This window comes from Cynoglossus semilaevis, chromosome 8, assembly GCF_000523025.1.
Source record: "Cynoglossus semilaevis isolate Cse_v1.0 chromosome 8, Cse_v1.0, whole genome shotgun sequence".
NCBI classification, from domain to species: domain Eukaryota; kingdom Metazoa; phylum Chordata; class Actinopteri; order Pleuronectiformes; family Cynoglossidae; genus Cynoglossus; species Cynoglossus semilaevis.
This window is the reverse complement of record NC_024314.1, coordinates 4,870,094-4,893,121: the sequence shown is the minus strand read 5'-3', so window position 1 is coordinate 4,893,121 and position 23,028 is coordinate 4,870,094. Positions and strand designations below refer to the sequence as shown.

The 23,028-nt window shown below is 41.5% G+C and overlaps 2 protein-coding genes across 2 annotated transcripts; one reads left to right on the top strand and one right to left on the bottom strand.

Moving 5' to 3' along the window:
* The first annotated feature begins 9,780 nt into the window (after positions 1 to 9,780).
* Positions 9,781 to 12,743, top strand: LOC103381678 (2-aminoethanethiol dioxygenase). The gene is made up of 2 exons (XM_008314168.3): positions 9,781 to 10,381; positions 11,257 to 12,743. The coding sequence occupies exons 1-2, from the start codon at positions 10,067 to 10,069 to the stop codon at positions 11,716 to 11,718; spliced, it is 777 nt and encodes a 258-aa protein (XP_008312390.1). The 5' UTR covers positions 9,781 to 10,066; the 3' UTR covers positions 11,719 to 12,743.
* A 2,573-nt stretch (positions 12,744 to 15,316) lies between these two features.
* Positions 15,317 to 21,458, bottom strand: egr2b (early growth response 2b). Its single transcript, XM_008314162.3, has 2 exons — positions 17,952 to 21,458; positions 15,317 to 17,659 (listed from the first exon to the last, which is right to left on the bottom strand). The coding sequence occupies exons 1-2, from the start codon at positions 18,121 to 18,123 to the stop codon at positions 16,470 to 16,472; spliced, it is 1,362 nt and encodes a 453-aa protein (XP_008312384.1). The 5' UTR covers positions 18,124 to 21,458; the 3' UTR covers positions 15,317 to 16,469.
* Positions 21,459 to 23,028: the final 1,570 nt, after the last annotated feature.

The window sequence follows — 23,028 nt, the reverse complement described above, 5'->3', positions numbered from 1 at the left end:
GGGGAAGGAGGATAGCCGGAAGAGTGACAGACGCGGGTGACAGCGGAGGGAGGCTAAGAAAAAAGAGGGGGGGCGAGGGGCGGAGGGAGGTAAGGAGTTAAGAACCTGTAGCTCCAGCGCAGGACAAGTCTGCAAGCAAACAACAAAAATGGATATGTCTCAAAAAAGATTTAAAAGGACCGGTGTCCCTGGTGGAAGACGGAGGAGGAAAAAGAAAACTTGACAAGAAGCTACTCCCCACGCCAGGAGCTGTCAAGTGAAGAGGTTGTGTCAGGCTTGCATGAGGCCTGCAGATGGATTCTGGGAGTCCCTCCTGGATGCTGCAGCTCCATACTCAGTGTTTCAGGCAGCCACTCTTTCAAACCACAACAGTGGCACAGACTCCAGCAGGAGGAGGCAGCAGAGGTAATACTTCAGCAGCAGAGCTGAGGGAAGGCTGCACGCCCTGGGTCCTAAAGCCTCCAGGTACAGGACACATGATGGCTGGAATGTTATGAAGTAGATCAGGTGGGTTCAAAGTTGGGTATCAGTCCCAAAGAGGACATTTGAATAGGGGTTGATGTGGTCAGAGATGATATCTAAATGTTTGATGGCTTTTAAAGTAATGGGTAAAAATCTTAATGTTATTTTTTTACATCTTAATCTAGTGGTTCCCAAACTTTCAATGTCTCTGATATATACAGTGTATATATATATATATATAATATATGTATATTTAGAGTATATATCTATATTTAGCTTTCCATTCCAAATGTTTTTGTTCAGAAAGTCTAGACGTAGCATCACTCTGTATCTGTCCTATTTCAATGAATGGATAGAAACGCATCAGAACCATAAAACCACACACAAACACACTTTTTGTCAAAGTCATGTGGCACCAAGCTTCACAGCCATGATGTAACTGATAGAATGCGTCAGTGAGGCTGCAGGAGTGCGATGTTGCTGGAAGCGGGAAGCAGGGCCTGTTAATAAGTAATGAGTGTCACAAGGATACCTGCACGACTGGCCACACGTGGTCAGCAGCACACAGCACAGCACTGCCTTGGTGCTCTGGAGCATGACACAGATGGAAGGGCTACCCTAAAGGTAACTCAGCCTCTAGGAAGTTCGTGTTTTTCAGACAAATGGTCTCTACCATTGTTAGACTTTTTTTATTTTTTACAATCCTGCAAAACAGCAAAGAACTCTAAACCTGTACCTGACACTGAAACTTTAACCAGGAAGGATTTCCCTAATACCAAATAAAAAATAGAAAAGGTACTCTGTGGAGTAGTAGTAGTAGTAGTAGTAGTAGTAGTAGTAGTTGCAGTGGTAGTACCGTTTTGAGCATTAGCAGTATAATTGAGCATAATGTTGATTGTTAAATTCATCAGTAGGCCAGCGGGTTAGCGCCGTCGCTTCGCAGCTTAATTGACTCATTAGATGTGAATGCTTTTTGTCCGAGGTAAACTGGGACTAGCTCCAGCTCCTCATGTTGCTGTAAATGGTTACAGTGGTTAAGGACGACAGGAAACATGAGATTTTGAAGCAGACTTGTTTGGTTTAGGCAGCCTGCGTTCCCATCATACCACCACTGAAAATATCTGGTTCTCCAGGTACCACCTGTACGACCAACATTAAAATACAGCAGCACAAAGTCCACACTGTTTAACTATGCATGGGGGATTTTGTCCTAATGAGATTTTTTGGATTATTTATTAGCCTAACTCACTCTGTACAATTACAGTACATAGGACTACAACTGGTACACACAGTTTTAAAAAACACTAGAGGGAGCCCAAGTGAGACACGCACTATAGTTTGTGAACCACTGTTATAAAACTATAAATTGGTCTACTCTAAGGTAACATCTCATACTTGGTCCCTCAGCACAAACGTCCTTGAACACGGCTGTGAATAAATACAGCATTATTCTGACATCTCGTGGCCAGATGGAGAACTGCTCTTTTTTCTGTGATACTATACCAAACAAATCAGACGATAAATGTGAGTTTGGGTTTCAAATCTAGTCCTGGTGCAGAATTAGTTTTTCCAGTTAATTTAAATCTGTATTAATCAAACTGCATTAATTAATCATAAATGTTGTATTTGTTTTTGTCACATATGTTTGTGAAACACCAACAAGTTCATATCACGACGGCTTAAATACACGTTAAAACAAAAATGCATATGGAATATGACACTATTGCTCAGTTTTTACCAGACGGTTAAGTTTTGGCTTATTCGCCTAAGGGCAGCAACAGCTGTGTCAACCTTTTACCACATGGTGGCGGCAGACAGCTTGTATTGTCAGGACTTCTCGTCTCCATAGCCGTTTCAGCACCACATCATGATATAATGACGTACTGATTTTTATTTCAATAATAAATGTTGGAGTAGTTAATCAAACAAATGTGGTTTAGTCATCTTCCCTCTCTTTGTTAATTATCATATCCTCCCTAATTATCTGTCCTCCACCATCATTAAAGCCCTTGTTAACTAATCCCTGATCTCCACTGTATTTAGGTTCAAGTGTTTTTGTCTTTTTCACCTTTATACTAATAATTACAATGTCTTGGTCTCATTAGCTGGTCTACTGCACCTGCTGTTTAACATTTCTTTTGATTAAAGCAACAAAGGGCTGATACTAAAATATTGTTGTGTGTAGGTAACTTTTATATAAATGTAGGAAACCTTTAGCCCCAAGCATATTGTATTTTGAATGTTATTATTGTAAAATATCTAAGAAAAGAAATAACTTTTCTTTTCTTAGATCATTCTAGCCATTTAGGAGTAACAAAACCAATGTTTTATTATTAGGTTTCATACACATAGCTGAAACTTAAAGGTTAGCCTTTTAGCTATTTTGTAGCAAGTAATAGTCTAGTTTTAGTTGACCTTTAGTTATCTTTAGCAATTTTGTCCACCTTTTGAATTGATGACCTTTAAGTTATCTTTGCACTTCTAAGTTATTGTACAGTAATTCAGCAATTAGACAGAGAAGTCCAAACCACAACAGTCATGAATGTAATGTTCACAATGTACACATGTCCATTGTTCACAAGTGTTGTGTTTTCGAGTAAAACACCAGAATAACAGGTGGGTGCGTGAGTCACGGGGTCAAAACACTTTTTCACAGTTTAATGACCTTCACAGCCACACCAGTAAAGTCACCTGATGAATTGGTCCATTTTCAGTGCTGTGATATTTGTGGTGGAATGATCCGTCATTTAGGGTGAGACGACTTGATGTTATCTGTGGAAAAAGGGGAACAGAGAGAGATAAATGAGACCATAAGAAAAGCAGAGCCAATATTTCCACACCACTGAGTCTGGTTGTTGCCGTTTAAACCAATAAAGTACTAGATATTGTGAGATGGTACTGTGGGCATTAGAGATGAACTGTGGACGAAGTTCCCTGGTTTCCTCACAAAATTCAATTATGGCAAAACAAATAGTAAACAGTTATTTAGCTACAGTAGCTACAATTAGCCCAATCACTGTTTTATCTTCTTTTAACTTCCTCCCATGTCCATGTTCTGCTCCCCCACATATCCCCCAGATGATCACACCATGGCATCATGGGAGCATGAGACTGTGTCAGCAGTCTGCTCTTTAAAGTTGGTTTTTATTGACCTGAATCCACCTCTAGACTGAAAGAAGGCAGCTGTCAATCATCACTGACCTATGAGCTGTTACTGTTTGGTGGTTTTCACTTCCTTGTTATGTAGATTCCCCTAACTACACAAAACATTCATATGCCCATATAAGGCAGGTGTGTTCAGAGCTGTTATGGAAGCCAGGTTTGACACTGTTAAAATAAACTTGTGTCACATGATCGTTATGCCAAAAACTGAGGGTCATCCAAACACAAAATATTTGAACAATTCTAAGTTCTAAGGTCTTCAGGTTTCAGCAGCGTTACAACCTGATGTGATCTGTGCCAGTGATTCATCACAGACAGTCCTAGTTCATGTGTGTTCCCAGGCTTTACGTAACACACCCTATTATTCACTATTACACAGTTTTATGTGTAATAGTGTTTTCCTGCTCTAAAACATCATTACCTCTGTTTCCTGTCTGAGTCATGGTCCATGCACACACACACACACACAACCATACAAACACGGATGTGTCTAGGGATTGTGAATACTTTGTTATTTCACCCAGCACAGACACTTGCAGTGACATAACCCTAGAATAGAATCAAGAAAGACCACACCAATGTCTCCTGTTAGTCTCCACTCGGTTTTCCAACCAAGGTCCCTATAAGAAGACAACTACAACATCCTCATGTGGCAGTTCTTAAAGCCTGAGCTCTGACAGGGTTTTTAATGCTGGAGCATAGGAGACGAAAATCACATCACACAGCGTAACAGAGTTTTACAGAAACAAAGCACAGGAAGACAGCAGCCTGTGGTCGAAAAGGTCAAATATTTTGGATGTAACCTCGGTTTGAGCCACAGCCCTGAGTGTAGGCAGGCACCAAAAGTCTCCAGCTTTATGAGCACACTAAAAACTGCAGCCCACTGCTGCTGAGTGTCTGGTGTCAATCACTGGAGGGGTACATTGGGTTAGAGTGTAAATAGAATACTGAAAAAAGAAATGGTGAATATCTGTGATTGTAACCTACAAACCTACTTAAGTTTGGTGGAATAGAGTAATATCCAAAATAGATCAATGTGAATCCAGTAGGTTACGGGGTGTGGTGGGGGTAACTGTGGGCTCAGGGCAGTTTAAGGAATGTCCTCTGATGATACAAGGTGAAAAGGCTTCATCTTATTTGGATGTGAATGTGATTTTCATGACAAACCCCACATTTTTTCCCAGAGTGACATTTTCATCCTCAAACTGATGCCTTTTTTGAGCTCAGTCATCCCAGGAATGTCCAACAGGAACCAGAGAACCAAGAGTCTCCATCACTTGTCCTCCATCTCCCAGCAAAGACCTGTGCAGGTCCCTCGTCCATCCATCCACCCGTCGGGTCCTGGCGGGACCCAGAGCGACGGACAGACGTGAGCCGCCGTCAGGCTGCCTCTTCCCTTACGAGGGCCCTGTCGGAGCCTGGAGTGCCACGCCAGCTCAATCTTAGTAGTGGACAAAGTGAGGAGAGCGGGAGCCGTCCCATCAGTCTCCATTATGGAACAGCGTTGTTGCTCCGCTGTCGTGTTCCTGTGGTACTCCAGGGGAGCTGCTGTCTCATACATCATCAGGAAACAAAGGGTCTGGCTGGGGGGTGGAGAAAGGAGGAGAAAGGAGGTGGGTCCTTCCTGCCACTGAAACACACACTAACACTCTACTGCCCCCCTCCTCCACACCCACCAGCATCAACACCTTAGAGCTCAGCTGAAGATAGATCAACTCAACTGGACTCAACTCTTGTGTTGAGACATCGTTGTCAGGACTGCACTGACAATAAACTAATCCAATAGAGTCTTAATGTTCATAGAGAGAACACAGGGATCAAGTTTGAAATAAAGTACAGTGAAGAACCTCCACTGCAAAAAACACAATGTTAAACACATAACACACACTAACTTTTTTTGCACACTACTTTAGTACATTACATTTTATTATTAACGGCAGCTTCCCTCCCCTAAAAGTCATCTGACTACTAATACATTGGGAATAAACGTACAATGGAGTTCCTAATCATTTGAAAAGCCCAGTTATGTCTCTAAAGTCCCAGCGGCACACTTGTGTGTACGGCCCACACAAGTCAGTCAGCTCATACAAACCTAATGGGTTTCTATCAAAGCAGTAACAGCAGTGACAAATGGCCTGGTTCTGCCCCATTGTTTTACCCTTTACTCCTGCTCCTCTGAAGTCTGCGTGGTACAGATGGAGCAGCTTACATCACCATTGCCATATACTTAATGAAGGAGTGTCAGTCGGGAGACAACCCCCCTCCTCCATTAATTCAGGATCATTACATAATAAGGATTAAAAGAAATTAATCACTAGGTTGTACTGTTGCATCACACTGACTGTGTCTCCCCATAAAACTGAGGAGAATCTCAGGAGGGGAGAAATAAAGGACTTCCATTAGTCCCAGGTTAATACCTGATATGTGTTGTACACTAGAGTTGGAAACTTTGAAGCATAGTGGAACATTTTCAGGGCTATTATTAAAATATATAAATAAATAAATATTGGAACTATTATTTGGAATGCTGTTAACTTTCTGGCTAATGTAATGCCATGTCTGGACTACTATTTGGCTGCAGAGTTTCTTATTGTGTTTTGTCATTCACACTTTTATCAGTGTGTTCTGGCCTTTTTAGCTATTTAGTTATCTTTTTAACTTTTTGGCTTTAATTACCCTGATGTATCAGTTTAAAGTTCAGGTTCTCTTTGTATATTACCAGGTGCAAAGGTTAGCCCTATAAATTGTTGCATTTCTGAATTATACCAGAAATCAACAAAAGTAAAGTAGGATGTAAACATGAACTATAGAAGTCCATCAATGACCTTTGGGTCGTTTGTGATAAATGAGTGTATGTGAGAGTTTCACTGTGTGTCATCAGTCTCAATCTAAACATACCTGGTGGGTTGGTCAGGGTCTGCAGCCAAAAGGTGAAAGACATCGAGGACACAAGAGTGTCTAGAACAACAGATAAAAATTCCTAGTAGGTTTGTTGGTTTTGTTATTTGCATACAGCACGTCACACAGCTTCTCATCTCACATTGTTGTTTCCATTGCTAGTCAGTAATAGAGAGACTGTTATAATCCCACTCACACTCATGCACATGCTTCATCTTTCTTTCATTGACTTCATTATAGTGTAAAAAGCGAGTACAAGCACTTACTCTCTGGACTTCTCGTCGTAGGGATTTGTTAGAACCATAGGCTTCAGATTGTTCAGAAAGAACTGAAAGAAAAAAAAATAAGGAAACAGATTGTAAGACCAAGTCAGAGTGAAAAAAGACTAAGCTCTGACACACAAAAATAAGGTACAGGGTTCTGATACAAAACTTACTGGAGAAATGGTGACAAACAGCAGAAAAAGGAAAGAAGGTGAAAGTTGAGACAGGGGAGGAGTCCACAAGACAAAAACAGCAGGAACAGGTAGAACACAGGTGTAATCACAGAGGGGCAGGAAGTGAATTAGCAACAACAAAGGAGACAAGAGATGAAACAAAAGACACAACCAGGATATTATAAGACTGTACTCCTCTGTGTCTGCTCCCAAACAACTTCTCATTCCACAACTTAGGTTAACTTTGTACTTTCTTTCCTGTTGACTGTACATATGGCATTCTACAAGCTCACTACATGAAACTCTTGGTATCCTCTGAATAATGAATAATGAAATATATATATATATATATATATATATATGGCACATTTGGGTTTAAAATATATCCTAATCTTTTAAAAACGTGTGAATTCACAGCCAACAACCGTTTCAACAAACTGAATCTCACTAATGTACACAAATACATAAGGCTTTAGGATCCCATGGGACTGCTGGGTGCGTAGGCTCAGAATCTTTCGATAATCCCCAGAAAACCTGCGTGAAGAAAGCAGCTTTTTGATGGGGAGAACAAACATTAGCATTGCATCGTCTCCTGCTGCTTCCAGTCAAGTTATGCAGACATTTTTTCCGACAAGCTAATGAATTTTCATCCTTGGCCCGAGTTGTTAGCGTTCTTTGACGGACAACAGAGTCGGTTTCATTCACGGCGATGGCCTGATTCAAAGAGGCCACGGGGGGCAGCAAATAAAAGAGTCCTCATGTTCTCAACAGTGGAACACATGGTGAAATAATGACAACTCTGATGACAGAGAACAGGCTGCGTATTGACGGAACACAAAGGCCACGTTGACTGGTGGCTCTTAGTGATCCATAAGCAGCTGTTATCATTGTCTCATTGTCTCAATATGCTGATTCCAGAGGACAGAGGAATGTGTGTGTGTGTGAACGTTTGTGTATGTGCGCAATGATGAAAAGACTTCTTTTTTTAAATTAATTTTCACGCAAAATAACCTGTGCTATTACCTGAGTGTGTATACAAGTAGATGCCATGTGTGTCAACACATGTCGTGTATTTTTACAGTCCATGACCACATGCCTATGCGAACTGCGGAGCAGCCGGGAATCACTCGCTCCATTCAGAGCCACTTGGCTGTGATGCTGAGGGTGGTATGATGAAGCTTTGCTTGACTTCTCTGCAATGTCAGTCATGCACATTTTAAACGGTCAGGGAATAATGTTGGCTTTATATGCCAGGGCCTGGGCCACATGCAAATAGGGTCTGAGACAAACAGGGTTTTTACATCTCTGTCCTCAGAGAGCACATAATTCAGAAAATATTGTTTTATCCAGCTTAAACAAGAGATGTTGAGATGGGACCCTTTATGAGAGAGTTCAGCAAAAGTTAGGAAGTTTGCTGTATGAAAAAAAAGTATAACAGTGACTCTGCTTATAAAAACAAAATTGTTTCCATCACATTTGATGAAAAGTGTTTTTGTTCTGCTACATTATAATATAATACAGCAGGATAATCGAATTGGTTTATGACACACTATGTCTACAGGAAAGGTCTCTAAGCAACATAGTCACATCTTTTTTTGCAATAAAGAGTGTGTTTGTGTGTGTGTCCACCAATGAAGAACATGCCTCATTATTTCTCAAGAGCATATTGTTGGCTTTGTGTCTCCCTCACTTGTCATGCAGGATGAATCATTCATAATACAACACAAGCACAAAAACGCTCGGCTCTTACACAGAAAATACACCCATGTAAGGATGTGCTAAGAAGTAAACCCACACACAGCAGAGTAAATTGTTTGACTACTGTACTCACAGGGACAGCAGCACACATGTAATCCTTAAAGTCTATTTACTTTGAAGGAGATGGGCTGAGTGACTCATGCAAGAATCAAAACTTTTGATAAAAAGGCACAAACATTTACAAAGATGTGCTTTAAAATTCTCTTTTTCTTTAAAGAAAAAAAAAGGACAAGTCAGTGTAAACTGCTAAACACAAGGAAGTTTCCCAAGGTTTCAGAATTTAGAGAAGGAACGACTGGACCCAGGTCAGCTCTCATTAAAATCCTTGTGATTTAGACGTCCATCTTCATAACAGGCAAAATAATGCATTTGTGGAAACAATTAGTCATTATAGGTTCCAAACAATCAAACCTGGACTGAGGTACCGAGGTAGTGTTTACTTCCATCACTGTTGGTCCATAGAGGGCGCTCTGCCTTCATAAAACCTATCACAGGTAAACCTGAAAAGAAACAGATCTAGAGTCAAGTATTGATAATCATAAGATATAACAGGAGTTATAATGACATCATATGGCAAACGTTAGGTGCATGATATGGGAATAAACTTGGAGGAAATTAACTTTTATAGGACGTTTTAAACCATATGTTGTTACTATTTGGCCATTTTCTAAAATGCCATTTTTAAAGCGTAAATAAATGTTTGAAAACATTTCAGGAAACTGTATATAGTTATTTTAATTTTTTATATTTTAAAGAGTATTCGACATTTATGTCGTTAACTACATAGGCCTGGCGATAATCACAACGCTTCAGGGAGTTCAAGATCCTGTGTGCCCTTCCCCTCCGTAAAACCTGTTAACTCCCAGGGACTTCTGGGAAACGTAGTGTCAATGTACACTATTCAAGGGGGGATTTTCAGAGTAAACCTGAATCGGGTTTAGTCTTCAGCCTTGCGAAATAATTAAAAAAAGATGTATATTCGGATTATTCAGTAAGTTGTAAAATATTTGCAAAATAATTTTATTTTACATTTTCAAGTGTGACAAAACTACATTCTCCATGATGCTGTTCGTGTCGTGCGCGTGCTTCGTGAACGAGCGGGTTTTGGTGGAAAATGACCGTAGGGAGGCTTAAATTTCAAGATAAATTCGCATAATTTCATAATTAAGTGCCTTTTATCTTTATTCAATTTGAATGACTTCCGTCGTTAAACCTTAGCACAAGTACCTTGGTGGGAATTTGGAGACGCTGGATGATTTACGAGCCTTTTTTGACGGATGTCGTGTTCGTAACGGACGATTTCCAGGGACACACCGATAACCGTTAGTTTTTCGGCCCTTTAGAGTCAAAATGCCGCGGGGTAACAAAACTCCGCTCATCCAAAAGATAGCGAAACAGGCTTGCGTCACTTTCAAAGAGCTCAGGTCTTCGGCTAACTTCTCTGATAAGCAGCAAGAGCTTCTGTCCTTAGTGACCGCGGTGAGGGCGGCGGACCTGAGGATCAGCAGCAGACCCAGCAGCGGGGCGGCGGGCCAGCAGCAGAGCCCTCCGGTCACGTACATGCACATCTGTGAGACGGACCAGTTCAGTATGGGCGTGTTTCTGCTGCGGAGTGGAGCCTCCATACCGCTTCACGACCACCCGGACATGAACGGCATGCTCAAGGTCTAAATTCAGTCTGCTCCATTGTTGTGGCCTGTAGGCAAGTGTGTGCACTCAGGTTGTAAGGTGCAGGTCCACAAGCTAACGCCCCCTTTTAGTACGATGCCAAATGTACAACGTGCACGATTTTGATACGTATATTTAACGACATTATTAAAGCAGAAAGTATTTACTAAACTGACTTAACTTAGTATTAAAGTACTTTTGCGTTTATGAATAAACACCCAACATTTTAACTTGGATAAAGAGTGGCTCTTACCTTCAAAAGTTGCTATGTTGGCTCACCGTGTTTTACGGTAGCCGAGAGTGGACGAAATACTTGCTCGGAAACTACCAGAAAAATTCTACTTGATATCAGGGGATTTCGATAACATATCAAAAATAATATTTGTGCACTTTTAATTTTAAATGCACAGCTTCATGAACAAATACAGCAACATTCATTTAGTTAATAAAGTTATTTTTAACTGTTATTTAACAGCATTATTCCCTAACAGTTACAAAATGTAATGTAAATCTTAAGCAAAACATTAAGGTAATCCTATATTACATAGTAAAATCAAAGCAAGAGCAAGTTAAGACTCGATGTGTTCTTTTAAAGAGCTCCTTTAACCTTTAGATGCCAGCAAATCTGACATGGGGTGAAACTAACATTACACATTTTTGTCTTAGATATTATTACTGGAGTGTTGAATGCTTAATGAGGATCACTTTTGCTATTTATGTGTCTTCCTCTAAGGAGTTTTCTAAGGAGTTTTAAAGGTGGAAAGACTTTCACTTACACACGAACACATAAACATATACATGTGTGTTAACCCATAGCTGTTGAAGTTGGAAGATGTTTGTTTCTCACTTATTTTTCTCCTGACTGCTTTCAGGTTTTATATGGGAAGGTGAGGGTTCGCTGTTTCGATAAACTGGAGGCTAACGCCACAAACAACTTGGTCATACCTGAATTCAATCCTCCATTGACTCCGCTCCAGACAGACAACCTTTGGCGCTCCGTTCTCCGATCTGTGGCCGAGTACACAGAGAATAGCGGGCCGTGCCTTCTCACTCCTCTGAGGGATAACCTCCATCAGATCGACGCAGTGGGTGGGCCGGCAGCTTTCTTAGACATCTTGGCTCCACCGTACAACCCAGATGATGGTCGGGACTGTCACTATTACAGCATCCTAAAAACTGTGGCAGAGAAGCAAACCTCAAACAAAGGAAAGAGCAGTGAGGAGCATGGAGAGGAGAAGGAGGAAAACAAGGAGATATGGCTGCTGGAAATCCCTCAGCCTGAGGACTTTGGGTGTGGGGGTGAACCATACCCAGGCCCACTGGTCTCGATCTGAGCGGTCACAGCATCCTTTTACATGTCTTTACATTGTTATCTATCTACAACATTAGACTGCGTGCTCAACATAAGGATCACCTGGAGGTGATCAGCTCAAGGATGCTACAGCAGAGCAGAAATTTGAGGAGAAACAGGATCTATAAAGTGGGACAGCCCACACTGTCTGAAGACTACTCTCATCAGCAGTAGTCAAAGAACAAACTTTTGAGATCCACTCTTCAGATAAGGAAATATTTTTCCTAGGACCAATATTTTGCCGTGGACAATCACTGACATCTTCAGATGGATGTTGTTAGTTTTGCAGGGCGTCTTCTGCATTTCCTTCAGTGGACATCATTCCACATTGTGTCCTTATACCAAAGCCTGTAACTCGAAGTAGTAACTACTTTGTTGGTGATTATTGAATGTATACTTCCGAAAGGGAGGAATCTGTAGTTTTTACCAACAGTGATGTAGTGAAGTCCAACAACAGGACTGTCTGTTAAAAACTCCAACATTTCTTCCTTTATTGTGCCATTTTTATCAATCACACTGCTTTCTTCTAGCAAAGTGCACATACTACATTATAATCTTTACTATATATGTACAGTATACTCAAGTTTTATTTCCTGTGTTTAATTTATTCCAGAAGTTGGTTCATGCACAGGTCTGGACTTCAAGGGAATAGCTGATGCTCAGCTCCGTTTACATACTGTACCTGATCCTGTTATCATTATCCTAGTCATTCCACCTGTATGTAAACAGTGTCACATTTGTGATGTAGTTTGCTGCATTACATTTAAGACAGAAAGTACCTAGAACATAGTTTTACATTTCGTAATGTTATGAACCAAAACACTCTGACTTTCCTCACTACCTTTTTTCATGTGTATGAATACAAACACACACACACCTCTATACACTGTGTATGACACTACACTCCTGTTAGACTCCACATGTCCATGTGCCAGTTTGTCAGCGATTCTCTTTATCTGATGATGAACGTATGTCGAAAGAATAAAGTTGACAGAAAGACTTTTTAAACTTTCTTCCTCCACCGTCTTGTTCTATACCATCGGTATCACTACCAATACATGGTACAGTTAGCTCTCTTCTTACCTTTCTATATGAGGCCAAAGAATAGCAGGTACATTTTTAATATTGAAAAAAAAATTACAACACAAACCAAAAATCCTAAATTGTCAAAAAGTGACTGAAAATGCAACACTTCCACCTATTTTATAACTACTAACTACCAGTTTGTCATTAAAATCAAATGGCATTAAATCTATATGTCAAACAAAAATATGTATGAACAGTATATTTAAAAAAAACATTTCCAGGGATACATTTATGGGTCTAAACCCATGTGCCGTATGAGCAGGATTTTTGAGCAGTACTGGCAACAAAAAAAGGCATTTCAATTAAGTGGAGTCAGGGCGCAGGTAGGACACGAGAGCAGCACTGGAGAGACAAGGATCAGGTGCAACAAATAAGTCAAAACTGGCCAGGCAGGAAGAAATGACACAGAAATATTTAGAACAGGAACACAGGCACAAGCATGAGCAAGGTCATGAACACAAAGCACAAAACAGACGGAGCATGGATTCCAAAGGTGAGTGTGATCAGACTTTGTGGGATAACTGTCACAAATGGATGCTGCGTTCAGAAATCACATGGTTATTATGCTAATTAATTAATATTATTATGAAGACACTTTGGTTTTATACTTGCACGTTCACAGATGTTGCTTAACATCTAGCTCCAGTTAGATCGTCGGATGTGTGTCACACATTACTTACCCACTGAAGACCATCAGACAGCTCCCACTTGGGGTCTGCTGGACCGAAGACCCATGACCTCTGGATGTGAAGTCTCCAGTTGCCCCTCCTCACCATATGATCTTCATAGAGAGAGACTTCCAGACTGAAGAATGAAGCTTCACAGAAATGACAGAAAAAAATGTCAGTGTTTGTGCATGTGTTGTACAGTAGCTCCCACACTGATACACAGTGGAGCGTTTGAGATACACATTAGGAATTAGTCCTAATTTGTGGCATTTTTCACAGCAACATAAAACAGAAGAATTCAAAGAAAAAAAAAGGAAAATATATTATCTTCAAGAAGAGAAACTTTATTTAATTTTTTTGCAGATTTTGTCTATTTGTATACATATGTATTTCTCTTGGCTCACTTAAATTTTACTACAGTGATACATACGATATGTACAGTAGTTTTACAGTCTTAAGATTTCGCCTGTACCTACACATCGAGGCTGATCTGGACTGCCATCACAACTACAGCAGTCACGACACTGACCGTGGCTAGTTGTAATTATCCTCAATTTCCAATGTGAGGTCTATCAGACCAGTTTATCAGTATGGGGAATATTTGTGGTGCAGCTTCAACAAGAAAAGGGTGTTTTGTCAATCACCACTAACCCAGATGTCAGTCATGTCTGACTGTAAATTCACTGACTTAACACTCATAGAACATTTCTGAGTTTGTCAACGGAGTGTTACAGGAGTTACATTACAGCCGTAGCTCTCTGTTCTTTATAAACTATGAAATAAGTGTTTTCTATAGAGCCATAGAGTGGGGACAGCACTCTGACACTGATGTCTTTGTTCAGAGCTGCTCATTCTTGTGGTCAAGCTGGCAGCGGATGAATAAAGATGTCACAGATAACTGCAGCCTTTTCACCACTGCATCTTAGAAGCAAATGTCTGACACCGCAACGGGGTTCTAACCCTAACCCTAACCGGGAAATGTCCTTGCTTCCTCCTTGTTCTGTGAATCCTAGCGTCAAATATCAACATACAGTATACCAATATCAAATCTGTGCTAAACCACTCCAACATGTTGTGTCCCAGAACTAAACTCCACTGCCGAAACAACCAAACTCCACCTTGACTTCCTTTCTTTTTGCGACATCAGTCAAAAAGTGTGGGGCACCAACAAGTAAACAACATGGGTACGACTGAGATGTTGATCAGTCTAGACGGCGGCAGGTACAGGAAGAACTTTCTTCAGCATTCTCAGAACAACAAAAACTTTGAGCCACTGATTTTGCACCCAGATAAGACTTTATCTTTAAAGAGAGAACAAAAACTTTGAGCCACTGATTTTGCCCCCAGATAAGACTTTATCTTCCTCAAAACCTCAAAGTTTCATGTTAAAACCAAATTAGGGAGAAAATAGTAGAAGGGACTTACCTGATGGACAAAATATCTGGTCCAACCCAAGGACATTTGAAAGGGTTTTCTGTGGTTATGGTAGCTGTGTATTTGAAAACACAAAAACAAAACTATAACTATTTCATATCTTTTTGGTATATATTCCCCCCTCTTTCCTATTTCTCACACTGTAGTATCCTACATAGAGAAAGGCTATAATTTGTTTAACAATATTACATCAGATTATCCTTTAAAAAGTTGCTGTAACATAACTGATCTAGAGCGAAGAATAAAGCCTTAATGATGTTCTGACATGGAACCACAGACCACACCCTGGGATGTGGACGGTCAAGAAGGGACACGAATTTGCTAGTTTTTCTGTATATATGAATTATTGGGTTCTTTATTTAAAATAAAGAAGTACTCTTATTCTTTTGTGCTACACGAATGAATCGAAACAGTGTATTAAAATAATGAGTAGGAATCCGGGAGTTATTTGACTTTTTTTTTTTTCAACTTAAGCTAAATATATTTTTGCAGTTTTTGCAGCAACAGGTAAACAACACCAACCTATGATATAAACCTAAAGGTGAACTTGTTACTTATTAAATGACAAATAAACACTTTAAAAAATACATCATTAACTTCAATTAACTCACTTTTCTTTTTGCTTAAACAAAGCCAACTTGATTAAAAGTGCGTGGGCAACAAACCTTGAGTCAGATGCGCCAGGTGTGACGTCATTTGGAATTTACCTAACACATTTTTCCAAGTTCGTGTGATCTACGAGCGCGTTCATCTGCAGAAATGCAAAGGAAACGAATATCCTTCAACCCCTTTGTGGCACTTCCTGTTCCACTGTGACGGAGACACATGAAAGTGATAAAGCGTGTTTTCTTTTCTTTTTTTGTGCTTTTTTTTAGCATCATAGATTTTAATAACACACTTCACAAACAAAAAACGGTCAAGTCGGAAGTCCAACAACTCCCAACGTGTTTTTTACAACGTGAACTACAACGCCTTCACACTCTGAGTTACACCAAAATGCATACAAAAATATAGGTCTCAGCTGTACAATATTAAAGACAAATAAACACCATTTGTTACAATGTGAATCAATGTACAAAAAGAACACGCAACAAGGCACCAAAGGAGGAAAATAAGGTCAAACAAACATATTAGAATGAAACTTGGTCAATTTAAATAATTTAAAACTGTTTTTTTTTCACACTGTTATTGCGGTTATTTCACATTTAAACTCGTCCAGTGCCTTTTGCGCGTCAATTTTAACCTCCCCACTCCCTCCTTTTCAACCGCTTTTTAGACAATTCTTCATCGTTGCATGATTATATTCACTTATATATTCAGTAGACTGTGCAGGCAAAGTGCATTTGTGTCAGTCTTGGTCAGTGTTGGAGCAGGGGTAAGTTTGTGCGTAATTACGCACGGCTGCACAAGTTCTTGGCCATTTCCAAACTGCAATTTAGTTCTAAACAGCTTTATATTAAGTTTTCTTGTTTTTGTTTGTTTGATGCTGTTTTTCTTCGTGGGGTGTTAGTTTGCGTCACGCAGTCACAGTATTAAAGTTTTTAAACTAAGGGCAGAGCCCGTTGTTTGCGCTGATTCCGCTTGACTGCCGCTCCATCCCGGTGCTGCCGGACGAGGAGGAGGAGGACGACGAGGAGACGTTGGACGACTTCCTCTCCTTCTGCCTAAGATGGATCTTAGTGTGCCTCTTCCTCTCGTCGCTTCGGGCGAATTTTCTCCCGCAGAAGTCGCAGGCGAAGGGCTTCTCACCCGTGTGCGTGCGGATGTGCGTGGTGAGGTGGTCACTGCGGCTGAAGTTGCGCATACATATCCGGCACTGGAAGGGCTTGTGTCCGGTGTGGATGCGGATGTGTCGGGTCAGTTCATCGGAGCGGGAGAACCGTCGGTCGCAGCCCTCCGCCGGACACGGGTATGGTCGCTCATGGATGGGCGTCTTGCTGGGTCTGTTCGGGTACTTTCTGGGCCGCAGGATCGGCCTCAGGGGTAAGTTCTGTGGGCTGTAGGCAGACGGGAGCCTCGGTGGACCCCCCTCGGAGCCACCACCAACACCACCACCTGGACCTCCAAGCGTAAAGTTCCTGATAGTGTTCAGTGGGGTCAGAGGTGGAGGCACACGGAAGGAATCTAGTGGACATGCGCCAAATGGTTTCCGATCTTGGATACTGGCTGTGTGCATGTCCCGCTGACAGGAAGGCTGGAAGAAGCCAGAGTAATCTGGGAGGATGGGGAACAGACCCGGAGCGTCTGAGCTGACGGGTGGTTTGGGTGAGGAGTAGGAGGGCGGCGGGTAGGAGGTGATGGGACAGGTGGAAGTGGACAGAAATGCGGAGGTATCCTGGTACATCTCCCCGCAGCCTGAGGAGGAGTAAGGAGGCGGAGGAGAATACAGGTGGTGGTGGTGATGGTCCATCTCTGCCGGGTTTGGAGCCGCCATGGTGCAACTCAAATTTCCGTTGGAGAAGTGGCCGGGAGATCCAGAGGACACGGGTGAGGAGGACGCTGAAGAGGAGGGAGGAGGTGGAGGAGGAGGCGGCTGGGCCACGTTAAAGATGCCCGAGACAATGTTGATGACTCCCTCGGGGTTCCAGTTTCCAGGATACTGGGAGTCGATGGAGAACTTGCCCATGTAGGTGAAGGTCTGGTTGCGGTGGGACGCGGGCTGAGAGAAGCCGCCGGAGTAAGGAGAGAGGTCCAGACAGCGTTTCTCTGCGCTCATGTCTGCGCTCATCAAAGCATCTGCGGAGGAGAAAAGCAAACACATCATTAGTGATGAAACGCAAACCCCATTAATTAATGTGGTCTCAGGTGGGCAGTAAACGGGATTAAACCCGCAGCAGAAACTGCTGCTTCTTCGTGTCCATGCGCACAGACTCTGGTCATTTCAATTAATCTAGAACTCGGTAAGTTCTTCTTATATTTCTACCTCGTACATATACATAAATCACAATTTATGTCAAATTAAAAATGAACCACGACATACAGATAAAAGTAAACATTTGGACTCTTTTTTAGAAGTGTATCATCTTACCTGTTGCCACATTCATCTGGTCGTAGTGAGCTCCCAAGTCTGTGCTGGGGAAAATGGACACAGAGGTGGGCATGCTGGCTGCGATGTCATCCACGGAGTACACGCTGTCAGCCACGGGGTGCACGAACCCCCCGAGATTCACTGGCACCTTCTCCAGAGTTTTGGCCGTCATTGCACACAAGAGGACTTGCCTTCCCTCTTCCTCTGTCCCTGCCTGATCTTTGTCGCTTCCCAAACTCGTGACTTAACTACAGTGTGGAGCTCCAGCCCTGCGTGGGTCACCAATGCATGTCCCACAGTGTCTGTGAGTGAATGTGCTCCGTGGGTCTGCTGCGCTTCATGCGGTCTGCTCAAATGAAATTCAGCGCAGCGTGAACTGGAGGGTGACTGTGATGGGGAACGCGGGCCCTGCCACCAGTTTGTATATAAGGGGAACCTTTTGAATGCGGCCGCCACGTCATTGTCCAAATTTGGAGTAGGCGGGGCGACCAGAGCGGAGAACTAAGTGTCGCTGCTCACGCTGATTGGAGGAGAGGCTCCGTGACGATTTCAAAGGGAATCACTTGTCAGTGGAGAACCCGCTACACAGGGGAGAGAGTCGGCTCGGAGTTTTCCACTTCGCGCTGATCGACATGCAAACAACTCTTAAAGAGGAAGTGAGCTGACAAACAAATAAACAAACTGTGGTGCCTGTGTGGAAACTCTCCACAACTTATAAATAACGTGGTCTTATTGTAAAGATGTTTTTTTTTTTTTTTTTGGCACGGACTCCCGTTAATCTGATCGCACTCTGAAATCAAAAGAGGAATTCCGGTCCATCTTCATAAACCATAAAAGGCTGAATCCGGTAACACCCCCGTGCTCCATTTTTGGTTTCGATTCCGGGCTGTGATAATCGGAAAGTGACGAGTTTTACCGATTTGAGTGAAGAACGAGAGAGCAGAGAAGAGAGAAAAAAAGATAGGGTGAGAGGGGGACAGGGGAGATGGAGAGAGACAGAGAGAGACAAAGAGAGAGAGCTCATGACCACAATTCAAATCAGAAGATCAAATGAGCGGAATTTTTGCTCCCCGAGCTGCGACCTCAGGCTCCACTAGCTCGGAAACTTGTGTCAGTCTGATTTGACTAAATTTGCTCCGGGAAAAAATAGAATTGTTTTTTACCGAGTGGAGTTAAATATAGTCACCCTGAGATATATATGTATACACCGCGCTACAGAGGAGGTGGTGAAATTAACAATAATATAAATAGTAGGTGATTTTCATTTTTGATTTAATAATAATGATAATAATAATAATAATAATAATATAGACACTGTAATTTAAAATAGATTTAAACATATACTAGCCCCCATCAGCTCAATTTGAACCATGATAACAAAACGATGTCGGCAGGTAATGGCCCTTTAAAAATGACAGACACAAAGAGTCCGTCATAACTGGTGCAGAATTATCCTAGAAAATCTAAATATAAAAATATTAAACGTTTGTCCGACAGAACTACTGTATTATGTTGATAAAATACTGTGTCAGATCGGCATGTTTTGGGTGAAAACATAATTCCATTCCAAAACCATCTCTTCGGAGTAACTGAGTAACATTACTTGAAAATAATGATAAACGAAATGTTTAAAGATAGGGTTTGTGAGATACTGGATCCCCGAGTCTCCAGGCCCGGAAGACTTGTATGCCCTCCTGTGGCCTTCCTAGGAACTGTTCCCAGGGTGAGCTCAAGAGAGAGAGGGAGAAACGAAGAGGGCGGGGTGAGCGACTCCTTGATGATGTGAAGTCCCTTTGTGGGTGGACAGAATAAGACTGACAGAAAACTGACATTGGTGGGAATAGTTACATAATAATACTTTAATTTCCCGATAGGAACTCCCGAGGGATTATTAAGGTTCTATCTAACTGTCTGTCTGTCCGTCTGTCTATCTTGCTATCTTATTTTAGTTTTATTCTTTGCAAGATTATTTCATAACCTTTAGCTTTTGGTAGCTACGTAGCTCTGTAATTCATTTCTTTTATAAAATGATGTTGACTTTTTTTCTTTCAATATTCTCATCTCATATGCTATTGCAATTATTTGTGGCACTCATGTACTCATTTGCTGTATCTGTATTTCATGTAGGACACTGTTGGAAGTGAGTTTGTAAAAAGTATCTTTAATACTACCCCTGACAGAGGTAGTATCTCCATCGTGGTCTGGTGGAAGTCGGTAGCCACATTTCCCAGTACTGACATGTCTGAGGCTCAGGAAGTGGTGCAGGAAATAACCTTCTGACAGCCTCTGTAGGAAGTCACCAGAGTCTAGTGTACTAAAATGTGACAGATGTTTATTGCATTGTTTACAATTGATCTGCAGCAGCAACCTCTGGGAAAATCCCTGGACCGTATACCTCAGATGAACCTGAGCACAGTACAGTAGGATGCTATTGTAATATTACCACAGAGGCTAAGAATGTGCCGTGTCAACAGGTATTTGCAACAACGGTTTTCAAAGCACCAAACCTCAGAACCCACGCTTTATGGTCAAGACCCAGTTTTTGAGGAGCACACGATTGTCTTTACAGTAAATCAGGAATTACGCAGTGACTTTATACTAGAGCTGAGTTCTACAGTATAGCCAGAAATAATATCAATGAATACAAAACATATATATCATTATTACACACATTTGTTATGCTGCTCTTCTCAATCTAATCTGTAAACAAATGTGAAGTTGTTTTTCAGATGTGCAAATCCAAGTCAGGCTCAAGATATTCCCTCATACATTTAACAATCCCAGGTGTTGTAACAGGGGAAGTATATGAGTTTATATGAGGTTATCCTATATGTATTTCAACGATTCTACTGTGCGGCGCTGGAAATCTAAATTCCACCTGACAAGCAAACATACCAACCACCAACTGGAGGCTGAAGCCAGGGTCTGTTTTTTTCCCTTTCACTACTGTCTTCTTTCCAATAACTATTTCACTTTCAAACACTCCCTCGGAGCTCACAGCCACTTTCACATGAGGGAATATTCATTTATTGCCTTGTCAGTTTAATGTCAGCCATATCGAGACAAACCCACGCCAGATACTGTTTGCTTCTTTATCCCACTCACTTTTGTCTGAGTGGGAGCAAAGAAACTGGGGTGTGTGCATGCAAATACATGTGCTCATTAGGCGTCAGCATATTTATATACGAGTGGGTCGATGGAGAAACAATGAGTGAGCAAAGGGAGTCAAAGGGAAAAATATTGTTGGATTTGAATTCAAATTGGACCAATCAGCAACGAGCAATCATCCATTCTGAAACCATTATTGAGGACTTTCCAGTTTTGCTGAAGTCACATTAAATATGAAGCAATAAACACAAAGACTTTAAAGTGTGGATGTGACCTTTGAAATATAAGAGCGGTGATTTACTAGGTGACCCGGGGACACCAGCAGGGGCAACTACAGTCTGGACAAGGGCAAATATGAAAGAGGAGCTTCACTACTGATCTGGGACATATGATATAAATTCATTAGCTTGTCCGATTGAATTAGTGAGTTTACTAAATTAAATTACATAACTTGTTTTTTTATACTATGGGAAATGTCCATGTAGGCTTCCATACATTAGCAAACATAGCTTGGGAGCTACTTTTCAAATGACCGGGGTAAAGTGATCTACCTGCACTGAAAATTCTAAATATATATTTACTACTTTGGTTAAATGTCTGTAGTTGTATGGCACAATACCGTCTGACTCAACACCTAACCTTAGAATTAAATCTATCATTTTTAAGTGTTTTTGCTTCTTTAACTGTAATTGCTCAGGATCTACCAGCACTCTCTTTGAGATCTACTGGTGGATCCTGATCTACTTATTAGACACCCCTGCTTTACAACATGTGTTGTCAGGGCAAATGTGAATCCAGTTTTTATTAAGTCACTGAAACACAATATATTAATCCCAACCTTTCATTGAGTCCTAAAGATTATTCAAAAAGTCCAGCTTTTATGCTGTTATACCGCGACACACAAATGTTGTCTTTTTTAAGGCGGTTGAACCTTTGGCATTACCCTTTAACAATACGTCACCTACGCACTTCCTATCTGAAGTTCATGCACTGAGTCATGTCAACACTGACTGTGTAATGAAGCCAAACAGAAAACCCATCTTTGACCACACTAGTAATTCCTCACACAACAACCTGTTCTCAGCCTCAACATGAAGAAGACGACCTGCTCCTGACCAACACTGACCACACTGAAGCATATGATCAAGTTTTGGTTCTTTTGGTGAGTCAGAAAAAAAGAAACCAACAGATTTTTATGAGAAAACATAGTGTAAATGCACGGAGAAGATCGACGTCAGTTTCAGGTCTGTGTTTCGCAGAAGAGTGTAGATGTGTTCATTCTAACTCAGCAGTCAGAGAGTTAATTCATCTATCATAGAGTATTAGGTCTGGACAAGTAGATGAAGACCACACACACACATACACACACACACATACACGCTGCATTTATAATAAAGAAATGTGGCTACAGTAACGCAGCTAAGCCACATATGCATGGTTTGCGTCCCTCTCTTCTCCATGAAGACCAGTCTGAACTGACCTGTGGCACCAAATCTAACACCACAGCACATACTGAACTTGAGACGTCAAGCTTTGATCCAGATTTTTTTTTTTTAAAAGACCAGAAGGTCCTTCAACATCCTGCTGGAAGACTCTTCAAGAGGACACTCTCCTCATCAAACCAGTCCACACCGGGACACACAATAACACGATTTTGCACGAGGTGGAAGATCACTGCTCTGAATTCTTAAAACCATAATTCTTCCTTTAAAAGCACCAGGGCTGTGGCCACCATGAGTGTTGGCTTTGTTACATCACAGACCGATCACAGCTTTCACTGGCTGCTGTGTGAAACATGAAAGTGAGCAGAAACACTCTGATATCGGTCCAAGATAGAGAAGAAGAAAAGGAGAGAGAACAACCAGAGAGATGGATAAAAGAAAGAAGCTGCAGAGTAGGAAACCTCTGTGGCACACAGACAGGCCTTGTCTCAGTCTGGGGGCCTCTGGGGAGGGCATGGGGGGGGGGG